Genomic DNA, 18,945 nt, shown 5'->3' with positions numbered 1-18,945 from the left:
GCATTTCAAACTTGAAGACAATACCACATTTGCCTCAAACACTTCATCATGTAGTTCAGTAACTAATGATCTTTTCTGCCTTTGAATCTGTACTGTTTCCCCATGTCACCTTGAACTTCTAATTTAATGAATATTGCTGCATTTTCTTTAATGGACTGTATTAATTTTGTAGTTTTAATATTTAAAGGTTAAGGTTTAAAATTTAGTTTCCCCAGATAGAAATTAAGATGCATCATTTTTATTTTTTGGTTGTGCCATGAGGCATGTAGGGTCTTGTTCCTTAGCCAGGGATCGAAACCCCACCCCTAGGGTCTAAGCATGGAGTCTTTACCACTGGACCATCAGGGAAGCCCTCCGATCCACCATTTTAATATATATATATGTTTATATATATATTTATAATATAGATATTATAAATATATTTTATATTTACCTTTTATCTCAGTAAGAGATAAATGATCGCTAAAGGGAGCCTCCCCCGCTGCATAAATAATACAAATTGAAGAGCTCCGGTCCATGGATGGAAATGAAGAAAGAACATAAGATAAAAATAGACATCGGGAATCAAGACAGCCTTTCATTACCGTCCCTTTTGGTTGTTGTTGTTAGTGTTAGTCCTGTTCAGAATGACATCTCCAGTACATTTTAGGGGATATATCAACCAGGCTCCCCTCTAATTCTCAGAAAACGATAGGGACCTCAGCTCCAGAATTCTCCCAGAGGACTCATGAACGTGATGTTAGCAAGATCACAGTCATAGGAGAGAAAAACCTCTCCGTTCCCCTGGCCTTGAACCTCACACCACGGCTGTCCAGGTCTGGGCTGAGGACTGATGGTGAAATTATAGGAAACAGAGTGAGCATGTGTGAAGGCAAAACAGTGAGGGTGAGGTTGGGAGAAAAAGACCCATAGGCCTCCTCCCCCAGTTATGTGAAGCGGAGTAGGGCTGCAGGGCTGGGCTGACAGAGCAGGACGGCCCCACCTGCCCCACCCCCGAGCCCAGCAAGAGTGCCCAGCCCAGACTCAGGCGCAAAGCCGCCAAGGGGAAACCTGGGCGGGGCCTGTCGGCGGAGGGACCGCCCAGGCAGTGAGCACAGAGGCGGAGGTCCAGACCGCAGCTGCCGGCTAGCGGAAGAGGGTCACAGCCTCGCACTCTTGCAAAACTGGGATCCAGGTGGCAAAGAGAGAGATGGGTGACTCCAAGAGCAGTCTTGTCTTCCTCGTTTTGCTTCTGATTGTCTGGTTCAGCGGGACGTCCAGCGGTGAGCTCCGGGATGAACCTGCGGGGGAACGCGAGGAGGTTGCATGGATTCTGACCCGAAAAGGGGATGGGGGTGGTGTCCTCGGGGGTTCGCGAAACTTCTTGCAGCGTGTCGCCGCCGCCTCCTCCTCTTTCCCTTCCCTCGGCCCCTTTTCTCCTCGGAGGCTCCTCCCGGCTTCTTGCCGGCTCTCCGGGCCAGAACAGGGGCGCCTTGGGTGAAGTAGTGATGCCGGGAGTTTGGGAGGTGGCGCTGGGAGAAGAGGGCGGCCGGGACGCGGCAGGAAATGCGGTGAAACCCCCCAAGGTTCCACCCGCCCCTGGAAAGTGGGAGCCCTGGAGCCGGGCGGTTTGGGACCAGTCGGCCTTCCCGGGGAGAAGGGACCCAGATCCACCCCACAAAGCACACCCTCCCCCCCGACTTGTGCAACAGAGACCCTTCTGGTCCCTCCATCTCCCGGCCCTTGAAGGACCCGCGCTCTTTCCCGGCGGTAAGTTATAAACGCAGAGCGGACCCGGGTGCCCAAGCGGCGGCGGCGGCGGCGCGCTCCCGGCTTAAACGTGCTTGAGTTGCTGTTGTCCGAGCCGCCGCTGCTGGCTCCACCCCGGTCCCCGGGCTCCACCCCAGGACCCCAGGGCTCCACCCCAGGACCCCGAGGCTCCGCTGCGCGGCTCCCCTGGTGATCCCTGGGCCGAGCCGCCCAGGGTGATCCCCTGGTGATCCCTTGTCCGAGCCGCCGCTGCTGGCTCCACCCCGGTCCCCGGGCTCCACCCCCGGCCCCAGGGCTCCACCCCAGGACCCCGAGGCTCCGCTGCGCGGCTCCCCTGGTGATCCCTGGGCTCTGCGGCGCAGTTCCTTCCCCGTTCCTGGGCTCCCCTGCGCGGCTCCACCCCGGACCCCGGGGGCGGGTGCGAGCCTCTACCTTTGCAGGGACCACGTGCGCTGGCCCATTGGTCTAGATGCAGAACTTTTTTTTTTATTAGAGAAGTGATCTTGTTGAGCACTACGTCTATCTTTTAACCTGTTAGTACCCCGCGAAACAGATGTCCTGCCTTTCACGTGGCCTGCAGAGTCCAAGTTGAGTATAAACAGGTTTCCAAGTAGACAGTTTCGTGGACCTTCCCCAGGTCAGCATCTCTGCTTGGTGGGGGTGGGGGTGCGAGGGGCACGGGGTGGGGGGATTTCCAGGCACTGTATCAGTGATTTGGCTCTAGCTTTCCTTTTCTGCAAAGTAGATGATGAGGTTATGATACGAAATGCAGTGCTACACTGACAGGATTAGTCTGTCAACTGTCAGTATTAGTATTGACCTTAAGTTCTTCAAAAACTTCCCTGCTTCAAAAATTTGAAAGGAAGGAAAATGTGCTACGAAATGTGATGGCTTGTGCTGGGCCTCAGATTCAGAGGAGAAGCCCAGTTCCAGCAGCTGGCCCAGTGTCTCACAGGGCTCCATGCAGCCCTGGGGGCCTATGTCTGACTGTCCTCTCACAGTCCCCCAGCGTCAGGGGGAAGGTGCCTGCTGAAGACCCCTTGGAGCCAGACAGCCACATACATCACCCAGCACCGCAGAAGCACATTGTCTTCCAGAACACTGTGCCTTAGGAAAGCCATAGCATCTAAAATTTCTAAGACAGACTTAGGGATGTGGAATATTTTCTAGATATCACCTTCATTAGGTTGAACTGAAAGTGTTTGTATAACTTTTGTGACGAAGAAATTTTTAAACAATATTATAAAATAAATAGTTTTTAAGATTGTTTCAACACAAATAGTTGGACTAGCTTAGGGCCAAGTGCTTTTTAGTTTCTACTTCATCAGAGTAATGTAGTTGATTCATCCTTGAATGTGCCGTGAGTAGTTGCTCACTCCTGTCTGACTCTTTGGGACCCCATGGACTATACAGTCCGTGGAATTCTCCAGGATTGAATACTGGAGTGGATAGCCTTTCCCATCTCTAGGGGATCTTCCCACCCAGGGACTGAACCCAGGTCTTCCACATTGCAGGTGGATTCTTTACCATCTAAGGCACCAGGGAAGCTCACGAATACTGGAGTGGGTAGCCTCTCCCTTTTCCAGGGGATCTTTCTGACCCAGGAACTGAGCTGGGGTCTCCTGCATTGCAGGTGGATTCATTACCTGCTGAGCCACCAGGGAAACCCTTAAGTTTCTTTCTTTTCTTTCTTTCTTTCTTTTTTTTTTTAAAATATTTATCACTAGTCTTGGGAATTATTTGTCTATAAGATGAAATACTTTGTCTTAGGAAAAGAAAAATGAAAAATTGCTCTCGCATTGTACAAGAAAAAGCAGTGTTGGAGGAAGAAAACTTAAAAGCTAGAAGGAAAAAAAAGGAGAAAAATGCAATAGAAACAGAAACTACTCTTTCATGGAAAGTTGCCTTAAAAATTTTTTTTTAATACAGAGGAGTTCTGCCTTCTTACTTTGGGGAAAGAAGGAGAGGAATTTACTGAAACATCCTGAATTTGGCAGATGCTAGCATTTCTCAGTGCCAGGAGTGGGTTTGGGTCAGGTCAATAGTAAATAATCCCTTTTACTATGCACAGAATGGGTGCCTGAGTTGTGTTGCGTAGAAAACAAACAAACAAAAAAAAGTAAACAGATTTTGTGCTTATCTTCAAGGCTGGCTTAAGTATAAAATGGATTTTTTAAAACACTTGAAAAAATTAAAGAATTCAATTTATTTATGTTTTTAGTTACATATGCATCATAAGGAAGGCGCTCAGTGCCTAGCCACTGATCAGCACCTCCCTGAAGTCAAAGCTCCTCCCAGACAGCTCAGGCTGTTACTAGTTGAAGCTGGTTATGACCCACATCCTACCACCTATGAAGGTAACAAGTGGTTGAAAAGGACAAGTTGGTTTGCTCAGGAGCCCCGGGAAAATAGTGGCCTAAAGTCCTCAGACCGCCTCCAAGTTTCCAGGTTAGAAAGGGGGCAGAGGTGGCTGCTGCAGGGCGCATCAGCGTATTGAGCACAGTCAGGTTGGTTGGCACAAGGCGAACGTTTGAGCACCACCAAACTTACGGTTTCAACCAGTCTAGGGGTCTGCGTGCTTGTAGCCAGCAGTTTTTATGTGCTGGGGGTCTGCTTCCTGTAGAAACAACTTGAGGCTTGTGTCAGCTCTTTGTTGTCTTTCAGGGAACTGGGAATTTCCTGACACTGCTCTGTGGCTGCCCACAGTCTAAATTGTTACCAGTTTCCCAGCCTAAGGAGTATTCCTTTCTCCATCTTCACATGTTCTAATCCTTAACTCTTAAACCACCATTTTGAGACTCACAGGAGGCCTGGCTGACTAAAACTTTTCTACAAACAAGAGGCAGACAGAGACCATGGGGGACGGGTCTTTCCCACTAAGGCGCCCTAGGGCCCTTTTGGTTACAAGACCATTTATTACCCATTTTTCCATGATCCCAAGAAGCTCAGGGCCTCCAACAGCTTCCTATCTCTTCAAGAGAGTCTAAACATGCCCTCTCTCAACTGGCATCTTATCCCTCTGTCTGATAACTCACCCAGCAAAACCCCCCGACCTGGCCCCCAGGACCTAACTTAGGAGGGACGGGAACAGGGTTTCCCAGAGTGTGACACAGGGCTCGAGGGGGAGGCTGGGCATCCCCACGCCTACCCTTTGCTCTCACATTCACAGTGTCTAGGAATTGGGACAGCATCAGCCTATAATGGTTATTGATTAAGGTAGGAGTTGACAGATTTTTTTTTTTTTTCTACAGAAGAAAGTGAATCTCAAGGTCTCATTAGGCAATTTGGTATCTGTGTCTGGGTGCAAAAGGAGCTTCCGCATTTGTGGAGCAGCAGGAGCCAAATGTAATGTGTAAATCAACTGAGAACCAGACTTGTGCACGGTCCTGGTTTTGGACCCCAGTAATGAGTGACCCATTCCCTAGAGAATCATCCAAGAGCTGCCTCAGTTGTCTGTTTATGAACCAGAAACGTACCCTGTCCTGCTTTGTAGCTTCTGGTCGTGGGACTGTGATAGGAGTGTGGATCTGCCTGTTATGGGCTAATGCACCCCCTTGCTGTAGATGGCTTCCCTGGTGGCTCAGAGGTTAAAGCATCTGCCTCCAATGCGAGTAGACCTGGGTTCGATCCCTGGGTCAGGAAGATCCCCTGGAGAAGGAAATGGTAACCCACTCCAGTTTTCTTGCCTGGAGAATCCCATGGATGGAGAAGCCCGGTAGCTACAGTCCACGGGATCACAAAGAGTTGGACACGACTGAACGACTTCACCTTCACCTGCTGTAGACTGGCTTCCTTGGTTCAAGGAGCGGTAGGGGACACTGCATGAAGCCACAGGTGTGAGCAGGGGATAGTGGCCCTGTATCAACTCTGGTGTCAGGCCTAGGTCCCCTGCTGGTACATCTGATTTGTTCCCTGTGGCCCTGGTTATGCCAAGCCACATAATCACTTCTATCCTATAACGGCTGGCCTATCTGAACTAATGGTTAGGGGTTGGTGAACCCAGATCATGATGGGCAACTCTGACATTCCATGACCAGAGGCCTCATCTCTGCCAGGCCGCAGGACCATACCAGGAGCCACACTGAATGGTATGGGCTTTCTCACTGCTGGTGGTGTGTCCTTTCTTCAGGACACTAGGAGTCTGTGTTGTGAGCCTCCAAGTAAAATGCCTCATACAGCATGTAGTACCTTTCCGAACACAGATAGCTATGGTGTCACCGGTTCTGTTGGGTCACCTGCCCAAGAAGCAGGTCCAGCCACACTCATCATTCATCAGTTGTGACTGCTTTTGTGCCAGGACAGCAGTTGCAGCAGAGACTTAGGGTCTGTGAAGCCTGAAATGTTTCATATGTACCACTAGAGGAAACCTAGGACCTCAGTGGTAATTCAGTGGAGATAAGATAGGGACCAGAGCTCTGCAGGCCTAGGGTGACTGTAGGTTGGTACTCGTTTCCATGATTTCTTCCAGGAGATGATGTTGTTTACACATACTATCAGGGGATGGGGAGTCAGGGTCAGAAGAATGAATGTGGAATTCACGACTATGGTACCCTCACCCATGGTAGTTTACTAACAACACAGACTGTCCATTCATGTCAGAAGTCCAGGACATGTGCAATGGACACTGAGTGGGTCTGTGGACCCAGAGATAAGCACTGTTAGCAGGACCTGGGACAGGTGTCTATTACTTGCCTGGTCCTCAGAGCATCACCTCACAGCACGGAGGCCATGATCATGCTACAGTCCTGTGCGTGATGTTAGTAACACACTGGGTCCCATATGAATGTGGGAGTGGTTCCAGCTCACTTCAGGCACTGAGTCATGTCCGACTCTTTGCGACCCCATGGACTGCAGCCTGCCAGGCTTCCCTGTCCATCACCAACTCCCAGAGCTTACTCAAACTCATGTCCATCGTGTCGGTGATGCCATCCAGCCATCTCATCCTCTGTCGTCAGCTTCTCCTCTGGCCTTCAAGCCTTCCCAGCATCAGGGTCTTTTGCAATGAGTCAGTTCTTCGCATCAGGTGGCCAAAGCATTGGACTGACTTACCCCAGTAAATAACCATGTGGCTCATCGGGAGAGAATGGAAGGACTTCTGCACTTGCTGTGGTGATGAAAGGGCCCTCCTCACTGGGACGGGGCTTCTTTCTCTGCTGATGCCTTCTGAGAAGTAGCTCAGTTCTGGAAATTTTGGTAGGGATGTTTGGGAGGGATGGCTGCTTTCAGCCTGCTGATCATCCAGTCTTGTGTTTGTCTCTCCTTGGTTTCTTTCTCTCAATCAAGCAGTTTGCATCCAGGTTCACTGGCCATCTCTCTGCCTCTAGATCACCCTGTGCTCTGAGCCAGCATTGTGCTCTCGGCAGTCAGGCCCTGGCTGGCATTGGGACTCTCTAATCACTTTCAGCTTCCCTGATAGCTCAGTTGGTAAAGCACCCACCTGCAATGTGAGAGACCTGGGTTCCATCCCTGAATTAGGAAGATCCTCTGGAGAAGGGAAAGGCTACCCACCACAGTATTCTGGCCTGGAGAATTCCATGCACTGTATAGTCCATGGGGGTCACAAGAGTCAGACACAACTAGCGACTTTCACTAATCACTTTGACCATTGTACCAACTTTGCTCCTAACATACAACACTCCAACTGGAATCTTCCCCCCCCCCCCCATTTTCCATCCTGTTCCTGCTGGAAGCCCACGGCAACACGGTCTCCTACCACTATTCCTGATTTCCACAAAAGTCAACCTTGAGCTGTTGGAGATGCTTCTCATCCACGCTTTCCTCTCCGGCTCCATAGAGTCCATCAGGCTTTCCCATGGTGCCTGGTGGCCTGGACACTTTCCTGCCCCTTCATTCCGTGTCTGCCCTGGCAGATTCACTTCTCTGAGCCTTGGATCCCCTCCTCTACCACCTGCCTCGAAGTTCTGGACTTTCTTTTTCATGCCATGTGGACCAGGCCTTTCTCCAGGCTCCTGAGACCCATCCTAGTGGGAGATCAGCAAAGTCTCCCCAGCCTTACTAAGTCCTGTGACCTGTAATTATTAACTCTTCCTTCTCTGACTTGGGGTTCTGTGCTCACCCGTCGCCTCTTTGCCCCTCTCCCTGTGGTCCTGCTTCCTCAGGGGCATCCCCACAGGCTCCCCATCTCTCACAGGACCCGGGGTTAGATTCTGACAGTGCTCTGTCATCTAGACTTTTCCTGCATAGCAGCCTGGCACGTCTCTGCAAAGGTTATGATGCTGGGAATGGACCTGGTGGACAAGGGGACACACCCAGGGTGTGTGAAATTTGCCAGGCAGGGGACTCCTCCTTCTCCACAAGGAGAGGAGGGGCACTGGCTGTATGGTGTGTGTTGTGGGTGTCATTGCTCTGTCAGCCCGCCCTGCACTTTACTCCGCTCTCACATAACTGGGGGAAGGGGCCTCAGGGTCTTTTTCCCCAACCTCACCCTCACTGTGTTTTGCCTTCACAGACCCTCATTCTCTTTCCTATAATTTCACCATCAGTCCTTGGCCCAGATATGGTCAGCGATGGTGTGAGGTTCAAGGGGAAGTTGATCAAAAGATCTTTCTCTCCTATGACTGTGGTACAGCTAAGATCAAGTACATGAGTCCATTGGGGGAGAAAGTGAAAAATATGAGCGCCTGGGAAACACAGACTGTCACACTCAGAGACACTGGAGATTTGCTCCAGGAGCAGGTGCCTGATGTTACACCGGAGAAACACACAGACAAGGGTGAGTTAGAAAATCCAAATGCAGGAGGAGTAGACTGGGGGCTTGGCTGCATCTACTGTTTTCGGGTTAAAAAAAAAATTGGATATTGTCCTTCCCTAGTAGTCCAGTGGAAAGAGCAGCTGTTGCAGGAGATACCAGGGCCAGATTAGCTGGGCCCAGGGGAGGTGGACCCAGCTAGGTAAGAATCTGTCACGCCCAGAGGCTGAGCTCTTTCTTTCCTTCAATGGGATCAGGCCCTCTGACCCTGCAGGCCAGGATGACATGCTGGCGTGAAGACAATGGACAGATGAATGCATCCTGGGAGTTTGGCTTCAGTGGACAACTGTGCCTCCTCTTTGATTCAGAGAATGGACACTGGACAGTGGTTCATCCTGGAGGGAGGCGGATGAAAGAGAAATGGGAGAATGACAGGGCTGTGACGGACTTCTTCAAGAAGGTCTCCGTGGGAGACTGTCGGGCCTGGCTTCAGGCTTTCTTGGTGTGCTGGGAGAAAATGCTGAAGACCTCGGGTAAGTGAGAAGAGTAGGAGAAAGTGGTTGTCTTCTCATGGTGACATGGACCCACTCCCGTGGTGTGTGTGTGTGTGTGTGTGTGTGTGTGTGTGTGTGTGTGTTTGAGAATGTGATCCGTCAGAGGTGAGTTGTTCCTGGGAGAGCAATGATCCGGGGATGCCCTGTCATCCTCCTTCCTCTCCACTCCTGACGTCTCTCCTAACAGCACAGGCCTTTGGAAGACTGAACATGGATTTTTGCTGATCCCAAACCTGTAGACATCTTTTTGATTTCTGGGATTTATTTCTCACTATACCTTCTTTCCAGTATATCTTCTTTCAAATGTCACCAATTCCACTTCGGGAAAACTGTCAATACCGCCCCTGCTGTCAGCTCCTGAGGACTGCATCCTCAGGTCACTGTCTCTGGTGTCACAGCAGGACTGAGTAGGTGTGTTGGAAACCTTGCTCCCCCGTTAGCTGTCAGAGCCCCGTGAGGACTGGGCTCCTCCCTTCCCCCCATCTCGCCTGGGGATCTATCACAGGGGCCTTCATGTGATGGGTGCCAGCTGTCTGCATCAGTGATGCTGCGAGGAGGGTAAGAGTGAAGCCCTTTTCCAGACCCCCAAACTCGGCAGATGCCTCCTTGCCCCCTTGACTCAGTAGGTGTGAGTAGGTGTGTTGGAAATCTTGCTTCCCCATTAGCTGTCAGAGTCCCATGGGGACTGGGCTCCTCCCTCCCTCCCATCTCGCCTGAGGACCTGTCACAAGGGCCTCCACGTGTGGGTGCAAACAGGCTGCATAATAGGGGTACCTGGGTCAGGGGGGCTAAGGTGACATCTGCCGCGTTTGGGGTCTGGACAAGAGCCTCACCCTTATTCTCCTTGCAGCATCACCGACCACGGGCCCCCCTACAGTGAAGTCCTCAGCCACAGCCATCAAGCACATCACCTGGATCCTCCCCATGCTCCTCACCAGTTTCATCATAACTGTCTTCCTGGGCTGAGTCCTTTCCAGGAGCAGGTACTGAAGGCAGAATTCAGAGGGAAGGCAGGGGCACAGGGCCTGGTGTGAGGCTGGGGCAGGTGAATCCCAGCCAACCCCTGCCCCTCACTGAACCTCCTCACCCTGGAAATGAGCAGGTGGATAAGACCCCATATCACCCGAGAGCAAGAACTGCAGACTCAACTCCAAAGGCCTGTTCTCGCAGGAAGTGGCGTGGGTCAAGCAGGCAAGGCAGGAGCCCCACAGCAGAGACTGGGGGAAGGGCTGAGGCCAGGCCTGTGCTCCTGGAGCAGCAGCAGGTCTGACTCAGTGTGGCCGGCACGTCACCAGCCTCCTGGGAACCCAGAGCCTCCATCACTGAGCCGCCCTGCCTCGAGCAGAGGTGCCTGGGGATGGGTGGGTCTGAGCTGTGGTGGAGGCGCCCAGCTGGGCGGGACCAGGAAGAGATGGGGGGCAGGGACCCTGGTCCTGAGAGCTGTGTGTGCTGCTCAGAAGCTGGAGGGCAGTGAAAGAAAGTTTACCTGCAGCCCCCCAAGGCCGTCAGGAAGCAAGGCCCCTCCTCCGGGGACCTGCTCCCTGGTCCCTTAGGCCCCCCTCGGGGAGGATGTGGACCTGAGTAAAGGGAGCAGACTGATTCCTCACTGGCTCCAGTCCTGAGCCTGAGCAGGGCGTGTCAGGGCCTGAGGTGACTCTGTGATGCAGGAAGGAAAGAGGAGGTGACAAGAAGCTGCTGGGCCTGGGGTGGGGGTGGAGGACATAGGAGCCCCTCAGTGAGGGCGGGGCTGGAGGGGCCTGGGGAGGGGCCGCCCCAGGAAATTGACAGGAGTTCCTCAGCCCCCTGGACGAAGGCCTCTTTCTTTTCTACAGGAGATGGTGCTCCCAGGAAGTGTGACAAGTGCTCTGTCGGTCTTTCTCCTGCTCTTCACTTTAGATCCAGGAGATCAGACCCCATGAATCCCCAGTGTTTTCCGGTTACGATGACACAGTAGATGCATCATCTCATGGGCTTTATCACTTTTGACGAAATCCTACTCAGCACTTTTTTAAAAAAAAACAGGAACAATTTATTTCGCCACTTTCTCCTGGTGCTAATTAGTGGTATTTCTACACTGAAATATTCAAGTACTTGAAGAAATCTCCACAAACAGGACATTTTTCATCTCATTCTAGTTTGTGGATAATTAAACTCTGCCTCGTGACCTCATTTCTGCAAATGATATTGCAAGAAAAATACCGTCTGCTATTACAGGACTCAGGGATTCTTTATGTGTCTGGAGAAATCACCTCAACCTATTTCAATAGAAGAAAGTTTTATTTATGACTATTTCCCTTAATAATTTATTATGATGAAAGTGAAAGTGTTAGTCGCTCAGTCGTATCCCACCTTTTGTGACCCCCTGGACTGTAGCCCGCCAGGCTGCTCTGTCTGTGGGATTCTCCAGGCAAAAACACTGAAGTGGGTTGCTGTTTCCTTCTCCAGCGGACCTCTCCAACTCAGGGATTGAACCCACGTCTCCTGTGTCTCCTACGTTGGCAGGCAGATTCTTTACCATCTGAGCCACTGGGGAAGGCAACTTATTATGCTAGTGCTATTTAAATCAGCATCTCAGGACTCCAGAAAGCTTGAAGTATACAAGATTTTTGTTTTCTAACCCATGAGAGAGGTCATGATGTCTCACCATTTCTCCGTCTTATGCGATTCAGTGCACCTGGTGATACGGAGGAAACAGGGTCTGAGAGGACACATGCACCCTGTGTTCATGGCAGCGCTGCTCATAGTAGCCAGACCTGGAAGCCACCTAAACGTCTGCCCACAGGTAAATGGATAAAGAAGATGTGGGACATATACACAGGGCAATATTACTCAGCCATCAGAAAGAAAGAAATAATGCCATGTGTAGCAACATGCATGGAGCTGGAGATTGTCATATTGAACAACATAAGTCAGACAGAGAGGCAGAAGCACCTGTTGATGTCCTTTATACTCAGAATCAAAAAAGTCGTGATATAAATGCTCTTACTTACAAAACAGAAAGAGATCACAGACTTAGAGAATGAATTTATGGTTGCCAGGGGGAAAGGATGAGGGGAAAGGAATACTTAGGGAGTCTGGGATCAACATGTACACACTGATTTATTTAAAATGGATAACCAGCAAGGACCTACTGTATAGCACATAGAACTCTGCTCAATGTCATGTGGCAGCCTGGGTGGGGATGGGAGGGGAGTTGGGGAAGAATAGATGCATGTATGGAAGTGAAAGTGAAAGAAGGTTAGTTACACAGTCATGTCCGACTCTTTGGGATCCCGTGGACTATCAGCTGCCAGCTCCTCTGTTCTTGGAAATCTCCAGGCAAGGGAGTACTGGAATGGGTTGCCATTTTCTTCTCCAGGGGATCTTCCCAACCCAGGGATCGAACCTGGGTCTCCTGCACTGCAGGCAGATTCTTTACTGCCTGAGCTACAAGGGAAGCCCTGTATGCGTGTGTTAAATCCGCTTCTTTGTGCTGCTCACTCAGGACTCCTGCACTCCTCTCTGGATGTATATTTCTACCTTGCTTCCATCTTAAATAAACAAACTATTTCTGTATGTCTCCAGCAATAACTTTGGTATCTGTTTTTATAGTTTTTGCCTTCTTGAAACATTTTTGCTTTCAAAGATGGTAAGAACCAAGGGAACTTTGCATCTCCCGCCTGGTGTTTAGTGTCTAGAACTCCTCATTTTACACCAAGCTACCTAGGTTCAATTCCTGGGCAGGAAACTAAGATCCCTCTTTAGCACCGCTCGCTGTGCTCCCTCTAGATCAATATTAAGGAAATATACACCTTATATTACTACACCTTATATTAAGGTGTAAATATGCACCTTAAATATACAGGTAGAGGGGCTTCACAATTTTGTCATGGGAGATTTCGCCTCTGCCAAGAGTTTAAAAAAAAAGAGAAAGCCCTTCCAAAGTTAACCTGGGTCCTTCCCTTTCTAGGCCCTTTAATGGCTGTTGTTGTTCTTTCCTTTCTAGCCCTTGTTTATTTCACCTTTTGATTGACTTTGTGTCTGTAGGATCTACCAGTTTGAAATCACACTCCTGGTGGCTCAAGGAATATAGCCCGTTCCAATGGAGGGTGGCCCAGATCCATGTAGGTCCTTGTGAGGGACTTCTGCACCTTGAGGGGAGGCTCAGTTCAGTGGTCCCTGTCCAGCAGGGAGAAGTTTTGATAGAAGGAAGCTTCAGCCCCTTAACCCTTAAGAATAAGGGTGTAGACCCCTCAGCGGGGAATGAGACAGGTTGGGACAGTTTGCTGCAGTTGAGTGTACCTGGACAAAAGTCACATCAAGCATCACAATACAAAGAATTGTAAGGGGCTAAAAGTAATTGCATGCATGTGCAGTTGGGAAAAATAATCAACAACAAGATACAAATAGACCAAAACCGAAGGTGATTTCAGAGCAGCCAGGCGCAAAAGCAGGGTACTGGTCATGATCCCTACACACAGCACCACCAAGGGGGAGCAAATCACCCAGCTCACCCCCCTGGCCTGAATCCAGGACCTGCCGGCACCCTCATCTCATACGCAAGACTGGCTCCCCCACCCTCTGGAGCCAGCAAGGGAACATGTTACTTGTTTTCGCTCCCTCATGAGTCTCAATAAAGCTTTTTTCCTCCTGAATTTGTGTCTGGCCTTTTACCAACTTCTATTGATCGAGTCCAGGAGCCCTGATCGGTAACACAGGAGGGCTTTTGCTGAAGGTCAGGATGCTGCTCGGAGATGGTGTCTCCAATGGGCTTCCAGCAGAAACAGGGGTTGAACATATGCAGATTCCAGGTGCGGATGCACCAAGTCAGGAACAAACCAGGCACAATGGTTGATAGGAGTAGAGAGATGAGACAGCTGCCAGGTCCTGACTGCAGAGTATGACGCTGGTTCACAGCACAGGGCGATCCTAGAAGCAAACACCCGGATGGACAGCCAACCTAGACACAAACTGCACGACTGAAAGGAATGAGACAGGGAATGCCCCGCGGCTCCACTGGTTAGGACTCCGGGCTTTCACTGCCAGGTGCCCGGTTTGATCACTGGTCAGGGAGCTAAGATCCCAAAAGCCAGGCAGCTGACCAAAAAACAAAAAACCCAAGAAACGAAAAGAAAATAGAACACAAGCTGGATGATCAGGACTCTGAAAACAGCCATCACAACAGCTTGTCTGGATACTTTGCCCAGTTTCTAGAACTGAGCCAGTTATCAGAACCGAGAACCCGTTACCTGAGAGAGATGCAGTTTCCAGCAGGCGGGCCCCATCACCATGGCAAGCGCAGTGCCGTGGTCCTCTAGCCTTCCCCATCCTTGGGAGCCACGTGGCCATTGACTCAGGTAAGTGCCCACTGGGAAGCAGAAGCCACCCCACATTCCTATGGACCCAGGGTGTGACTCACATCATGTCCAGGGATCTGAAGCATCATCGCAGCCCCGCTGTGATTAATGTGATGCATGAGATGCAGGGTACTGAGTACATAACCATCCTGCATCCTGCTTACAGGGGTCTCACGGTGTGTGAAGACCCACACAGTGGTTATTTCACATTCTCTAGATTTGAACCAGTGATGGAAAAGTCTCTGTAGTTAGGAATGGGGTGAAGGCTGCCATAGTTGAGAAGTACGAGTATATTCTCATATTGCCTTTCCTTTGCTGCAAACAGAATGTTGCAAGACCACCCTTTTCTGGGTAAAATGGCAGAGATTAGTGAACAATCATAACCTGAAAGCACGCAGGGCTGTGATCCCTTCACATCTCCTTTTTATATCTGCCTGGTCTAAAGCATTTCTATCAATGGCTGGACACTAAATATTTCAGGATTTGCAGACCAGAGGCCTCTGCAACTGCTCAACTCAGCTGTGGAAGGTGTTCATGGAAAGGACATGAAGGAAGGAGTGTGGCGGGATCTGCCACTGGGACCCTAGGACCCTGCAGCACCCATGACACAGAAGTCCATCAGCAGGGGAAATCGTGCCAGGGGTAACCTGCCTGCCTGCTAAGTCACTTCAGTCATGTCTGACTCTTTGTGACCCCATGGACTGTAGCCCACCAGGTCCCTCTGTCCATGGGATTCTCCGGGCAAGAATACCAGTGTGGGTTGCCATGCCCTCCCCCAGGGACAGCTTGTGACATCCTAATCAGAGCATCACAACCCAGCCCCACAGGGTCAGAGGCACGACCACGCCTCTTGAGTGAGGAAAGCCTGACATTTAAACATGGCTACTGATATGGTCCTGAGTCTGGTAGAGAAGGGACCTCCAGTCTTGATGAACTGGGCTCATCCACTCGTACTGAGAGGTCAGCTGTCATAGGATAGAAGTGATTGTGTGATTTGGCATAAGCAGGGCCACAGGGGACAAGTAAGATGACCAGCAGGGGATCAAGACCTGACACCAGAACTGTGGCACCTCCCTGTCCTCTGCTCACTTCTGTGGCTTCACACAGTGTCCCCGTGGCCCCTTGCACCAAGGAAGCCACTCTACAGTGGAGGAGGGGGGCGTTAGCCTGTAACTGCAGGACCCACCCTCCTATCACATTCCCATCACCAGAGGCTACAAGGCGGACCAGGCAGGGTTGGGATTCATAAACAGGCAGCCGAGGCAGCCTCTGGATAATTCCCCAGGTGATGAGTCTCCCAGTGCTGGGGTTCGCAAACCAGGGCAGTGGTCAGAGGGGTTCCTTTGGTTTTTCACGTTGTCTTTGCCTGTTGTCCCACCACAAACCTGGACGTGCACAGAGACAGACGCCAAAAGGCCTGAAGAGACAGATTTGTCTTCTGTAGAAGAGTTCCCCGGCTCCTGTCTTAATCAATAACCATTACGGGCTGCGACCTGCACAGTCTGTGGACAATATGAATGTGGGACCAAAGGTAGAAGTAGGGGTGCCCCTCCTCACTCTGAGGCCCCATGTCACACTTTGTAAGAATGGGCTCCTGTCCCTCCTGGGGACCAGGCTGGGAGGCTTTTGTTGGGGTGAGTCCTCATGCATGGGGATAAGATGTCAGTAGTGGAGAGTGTGATTCATGTCCCTTCACATGTGGGAACCTATTGGAGGCCCTGGGCTGCTCGGGATGCAGAGATGTGGAATGAACTTAGTGAGCTGCAGGGGAGGAGCTGTGGCCACTAAGGGGATGTGTCTGAGGAAGGGAGAGCCTGGGGGGCGAGAGAAGGGAGAGCTGGAGAGCCTGGGTGTTTCATGGCTGGTAAAATGGCCTGGGAGTCAAGGGCAGGCTGTCATGTGGAGGAGAAGGGTTTGTGTGAACAGATGAGATGAGTGGTGTGTGCTTTTCAGGGGGTGAATGGGTTCCTCCCCACAGGAAGGTCACCTGTCCCAGCCCTGCCATGAGGGCTCCCACTCCTGGAGGCATGGCTGAGGGGCTGGGAGCTTAGGAATGGCCGTGTTTCCTGCCATGCTCTCCTTGTCCTCTCGCCTCCCCACCTCCCATTGTCTGAGCATTGTTATTTCAACCAGTTTGCCCTTTTGCTGGCCTGAAAGTGGCCAATCAGCCCAGCAGCTGCCAACAAGGAAAGGAGCTCACCTATGGATTGAGGAGGAGGAGGCAAGGCAACACCACGCCCATGGGCTCTCTAACCAAGGCCAGCTCGGGTCCCGCTCTCTGGTTATAATGCATCGTCCCTGCCCTCTTCCAGGAGGTTCACCGGGAGCTCACCACCCTTTGCTTTGTGGGCACAGTTGGGCAGCAGAAGCAGGACCAGGATGGCAAGACTGAAGTTGGTGCCTGCAGCCCTTGCCACCTGGAGCCCTGGGGTGACCCACCCTTGGGGAGGAGCTTGGTTGGCCAGTGGAGAAGGGAATGAGTCCCCAGAGTCGTCCCACATGGAGTCTCTCCTGGGGGCTCCCCACAGGGTCCCCATACCCTCTGTGGGACTGATGTTCCTCAAAATTTCAATGATCTGTCCCTCACCATTCTTCTATCCATCCCCTTCTCTGGATCCCCGGGTTCCTTGTGTTTTTTTAGCAGCACAAATACCTGATAGGGACTTCCCTGGTGGCTCAGCGGTAAAGTGTCTGCCTGCAATGCAGGAGACCTGGGTTCGATTCCTGGATCAGGAAGATCCCCTGGAGAAGGAAATGGCAATCCACTCCAGCACTCTTACCTTGAAAATCCCATGGACGGAGAAGCCTGATAGGCTACAGTTCATAGGGTCAGAAAGAGTCCAGACACGACTGAGCGACTTCATAACACCTGATAAGTGGCTTCCCGGGTGGCTCAGCAGTAAAGAATCCGCCTGTCACTGTGGGAGATGTCTGTTCCATCCCTGGATGGGGAAGATCCCGTGGAGGAGGAAATGGCAGCACACTCCAATATTCTTGCCTGAGGAAATCCCATGGACAGAGGAGGCTAGAGGCCTACAGTCCACAGGATCACAGAGATATGACTTAGTGACCAAACAACAACAACTCCCGAGACAGGGGTTGGCGAGCCCTCAGCGTATACACACTCGGGGCCACCTGCATGATCTCCTCAGGTCCTAAAAGAATGTTCAGCCTCTGTTCATTCCTGTAGGTAGCGTTTCCCATTGACAAATGTGTAAGTTGAGGCATGGCAAGATGAGGAAACTAGCACAGTCAGAATTTTGTCCAGATTCCTGTTTCTAGATGTATCTATAGTCCACATCCATGAAACTGCCTCAGGTGCTAATTCCAATCTCCCTAGCCCTCCACCTCTGACCTCATGCCTGGGGATCTGGAGTGAGCCCGGGGGTCAGGGGCATGCATGGGGTGAGTCTGGGTGCCCAGGTCCCTGGGGCCGGTGCTCCTCACATGGGGCCGACCCAGCCCATCTGTGGCGGCAGGCTCTGACTTCCTCCTGTTCTCCCAGTCCTTTGTCCCTGTGGTCTGAGTCTACCAGGGGCTTCCGGGTTGCCTCCTCCAGGGGATTCAACCCAGGTTCCCGCCCTCAGCCCTTCATAAGGGAGTCTCTCCACATGCAGCTCACCTGGCCCCACCAAGCTCTTGCCCCACCCAACCCTGAGTCCTGCACACACTTGTGGGTCTCTTGTCCTTCAACCAGCCTCCCAGCACAGGTCCGTCCCACACAGAGATTCTAGTGAGTCCATTGAGAACCTTCTTGTCTCCTTTGCACCTGCTGATTCACAGAGTTTGGAGCTCTCCGTGGGCGGCAGCTGGGTGACCCCAAGGTAGAGCCTGGTGCCAGACGGATGTGAGTCAGGGCTTCTACCAGACAATCCTTCATGTGGCAATGCAGTCACACAACTCATCAGGATCCCAGGGACCTGCAGGGATTGTCTTAGCCTGGGCTGGCGTCACGTGGAGGTGGGGCAGAGCTGAGAGATTGGCTAGAGCCAAGCTTTGGCCTCTCCCTGTGTGTCTGTGTCTGTGTTGGTGGGGGGATGGTTTGTGGGGAGGCTCCTGTCTGGAGCTCTCTTGGCTGTGAGCCCCAGCCTATGCTAGGCATGGTCTCCAAATGCTTGCCAGAGCACCAGATGCTTTGCAATCTGCTGACTCTGCTGGGACAGGAAGCAAGTAATTCTGTGCTCACAGTCTCTAAGAGTGGAGTCTCCATTTCCCACAGTCCTCCAGTGCTCCAGATCATAAACCCTCTTGGTTTCTAAAACAGGAGTGAGGGAGTAGGGACGTGGGGCTGGTTCTCCCAGCACTGCACCAGGGCTGGGGTGCCTGATATAGGGGCAAAACCTGCTGCTCCTTAGGCAGAATGCTCAAGTTTGTGATGACCCCTCTGTTGGTACCTGGCCAAGGTGTCCCCACTAGATCCCTTCTTTTCTGCTCCTGCCCTTGTCAGCGTGGTTCTTTCTCTATGCTTGTTGTAGAGGGGAAGTTCTGCTGGTTTCAGTCATTTTTTTGGAAAGAGAGCTGTTTTGTATGTGGTTGTAGTTTTGGCGTATTCATGGGAGAGTGGAGCTCAGGGTGTCCTACTTGGCCATCTTGATTT

At 51.5% G+C, this 18,945-nt stretch overlaps 1 protein-coding gene across 2 annotated transcripts in view; it reads left to right on the top strand.

Moving 5' to 3' along the window:
• The first annotated feature begins 1,052 nt into the window (after nucleotides 1–1,052).
• LOC114108720 (UL16-binding protein 2-like) overlaps nucleotides 1,053–18,945 on the top strand; it is a 189,493-nt gene continuing 171,600 nt past the window's right edge. The window contains exons 1-5 of one of the 2 annotated variants that reach the window (XM_060419816.1): nucleotides 1,053–1,262; nucleotides 8,219–8,482; nucleotides 8,716–8,991; nucleotides 9,863–9,995; nucleotides 10,845–13,646. In XM_060419816.1, the coding sequence (XP_060275799.1) occupies nucleotides 1,190–1,262; nucleotides 8,219–8,482; nucleotides 8,716–8,991; nucleotides 9,863–9,978 (729 nt within the window). In that variant the 5' untranslated portion in view covers nucleotides 1,053–1,189 and the 3' untranslated portion in view covers nucleotides 9,979–9,995; nucleotides 10,845–13,646. Of the gene's footprint in view, nucleotides 1,263–8,218; nucleotides 8,483–8,715; nucleotides 8,992–9,862; nucleotides 9,996–10,844; nucleotides 13,647–18,945 lie in introns of those variants that run through there. The other variant, XR_009601672.1, reaches the window with a different exon arrangement.

The sequence above is a fragment of the Ovis aries genome, chromosome 8 (genome assembly GCF_016772045.2).
Source record: "Ovis aries strain OAR_USU_Benz2616 breed Rambouillet chromosome 8, ARS-UI_Ramb_v3.0, whole genome shotgun sequence".
Taxonomy (NCBI): Eukaryota; Metazoa; Chordata; class Mammalia; order Artiodactyla; family Bovidae; genus Ovis; species Ovis aries.
The sequence above is the reverse complement of the archived record's forward strand: the minus strand, read 5'-3'. Positions and strand labels throughout refer to the sequence as shown.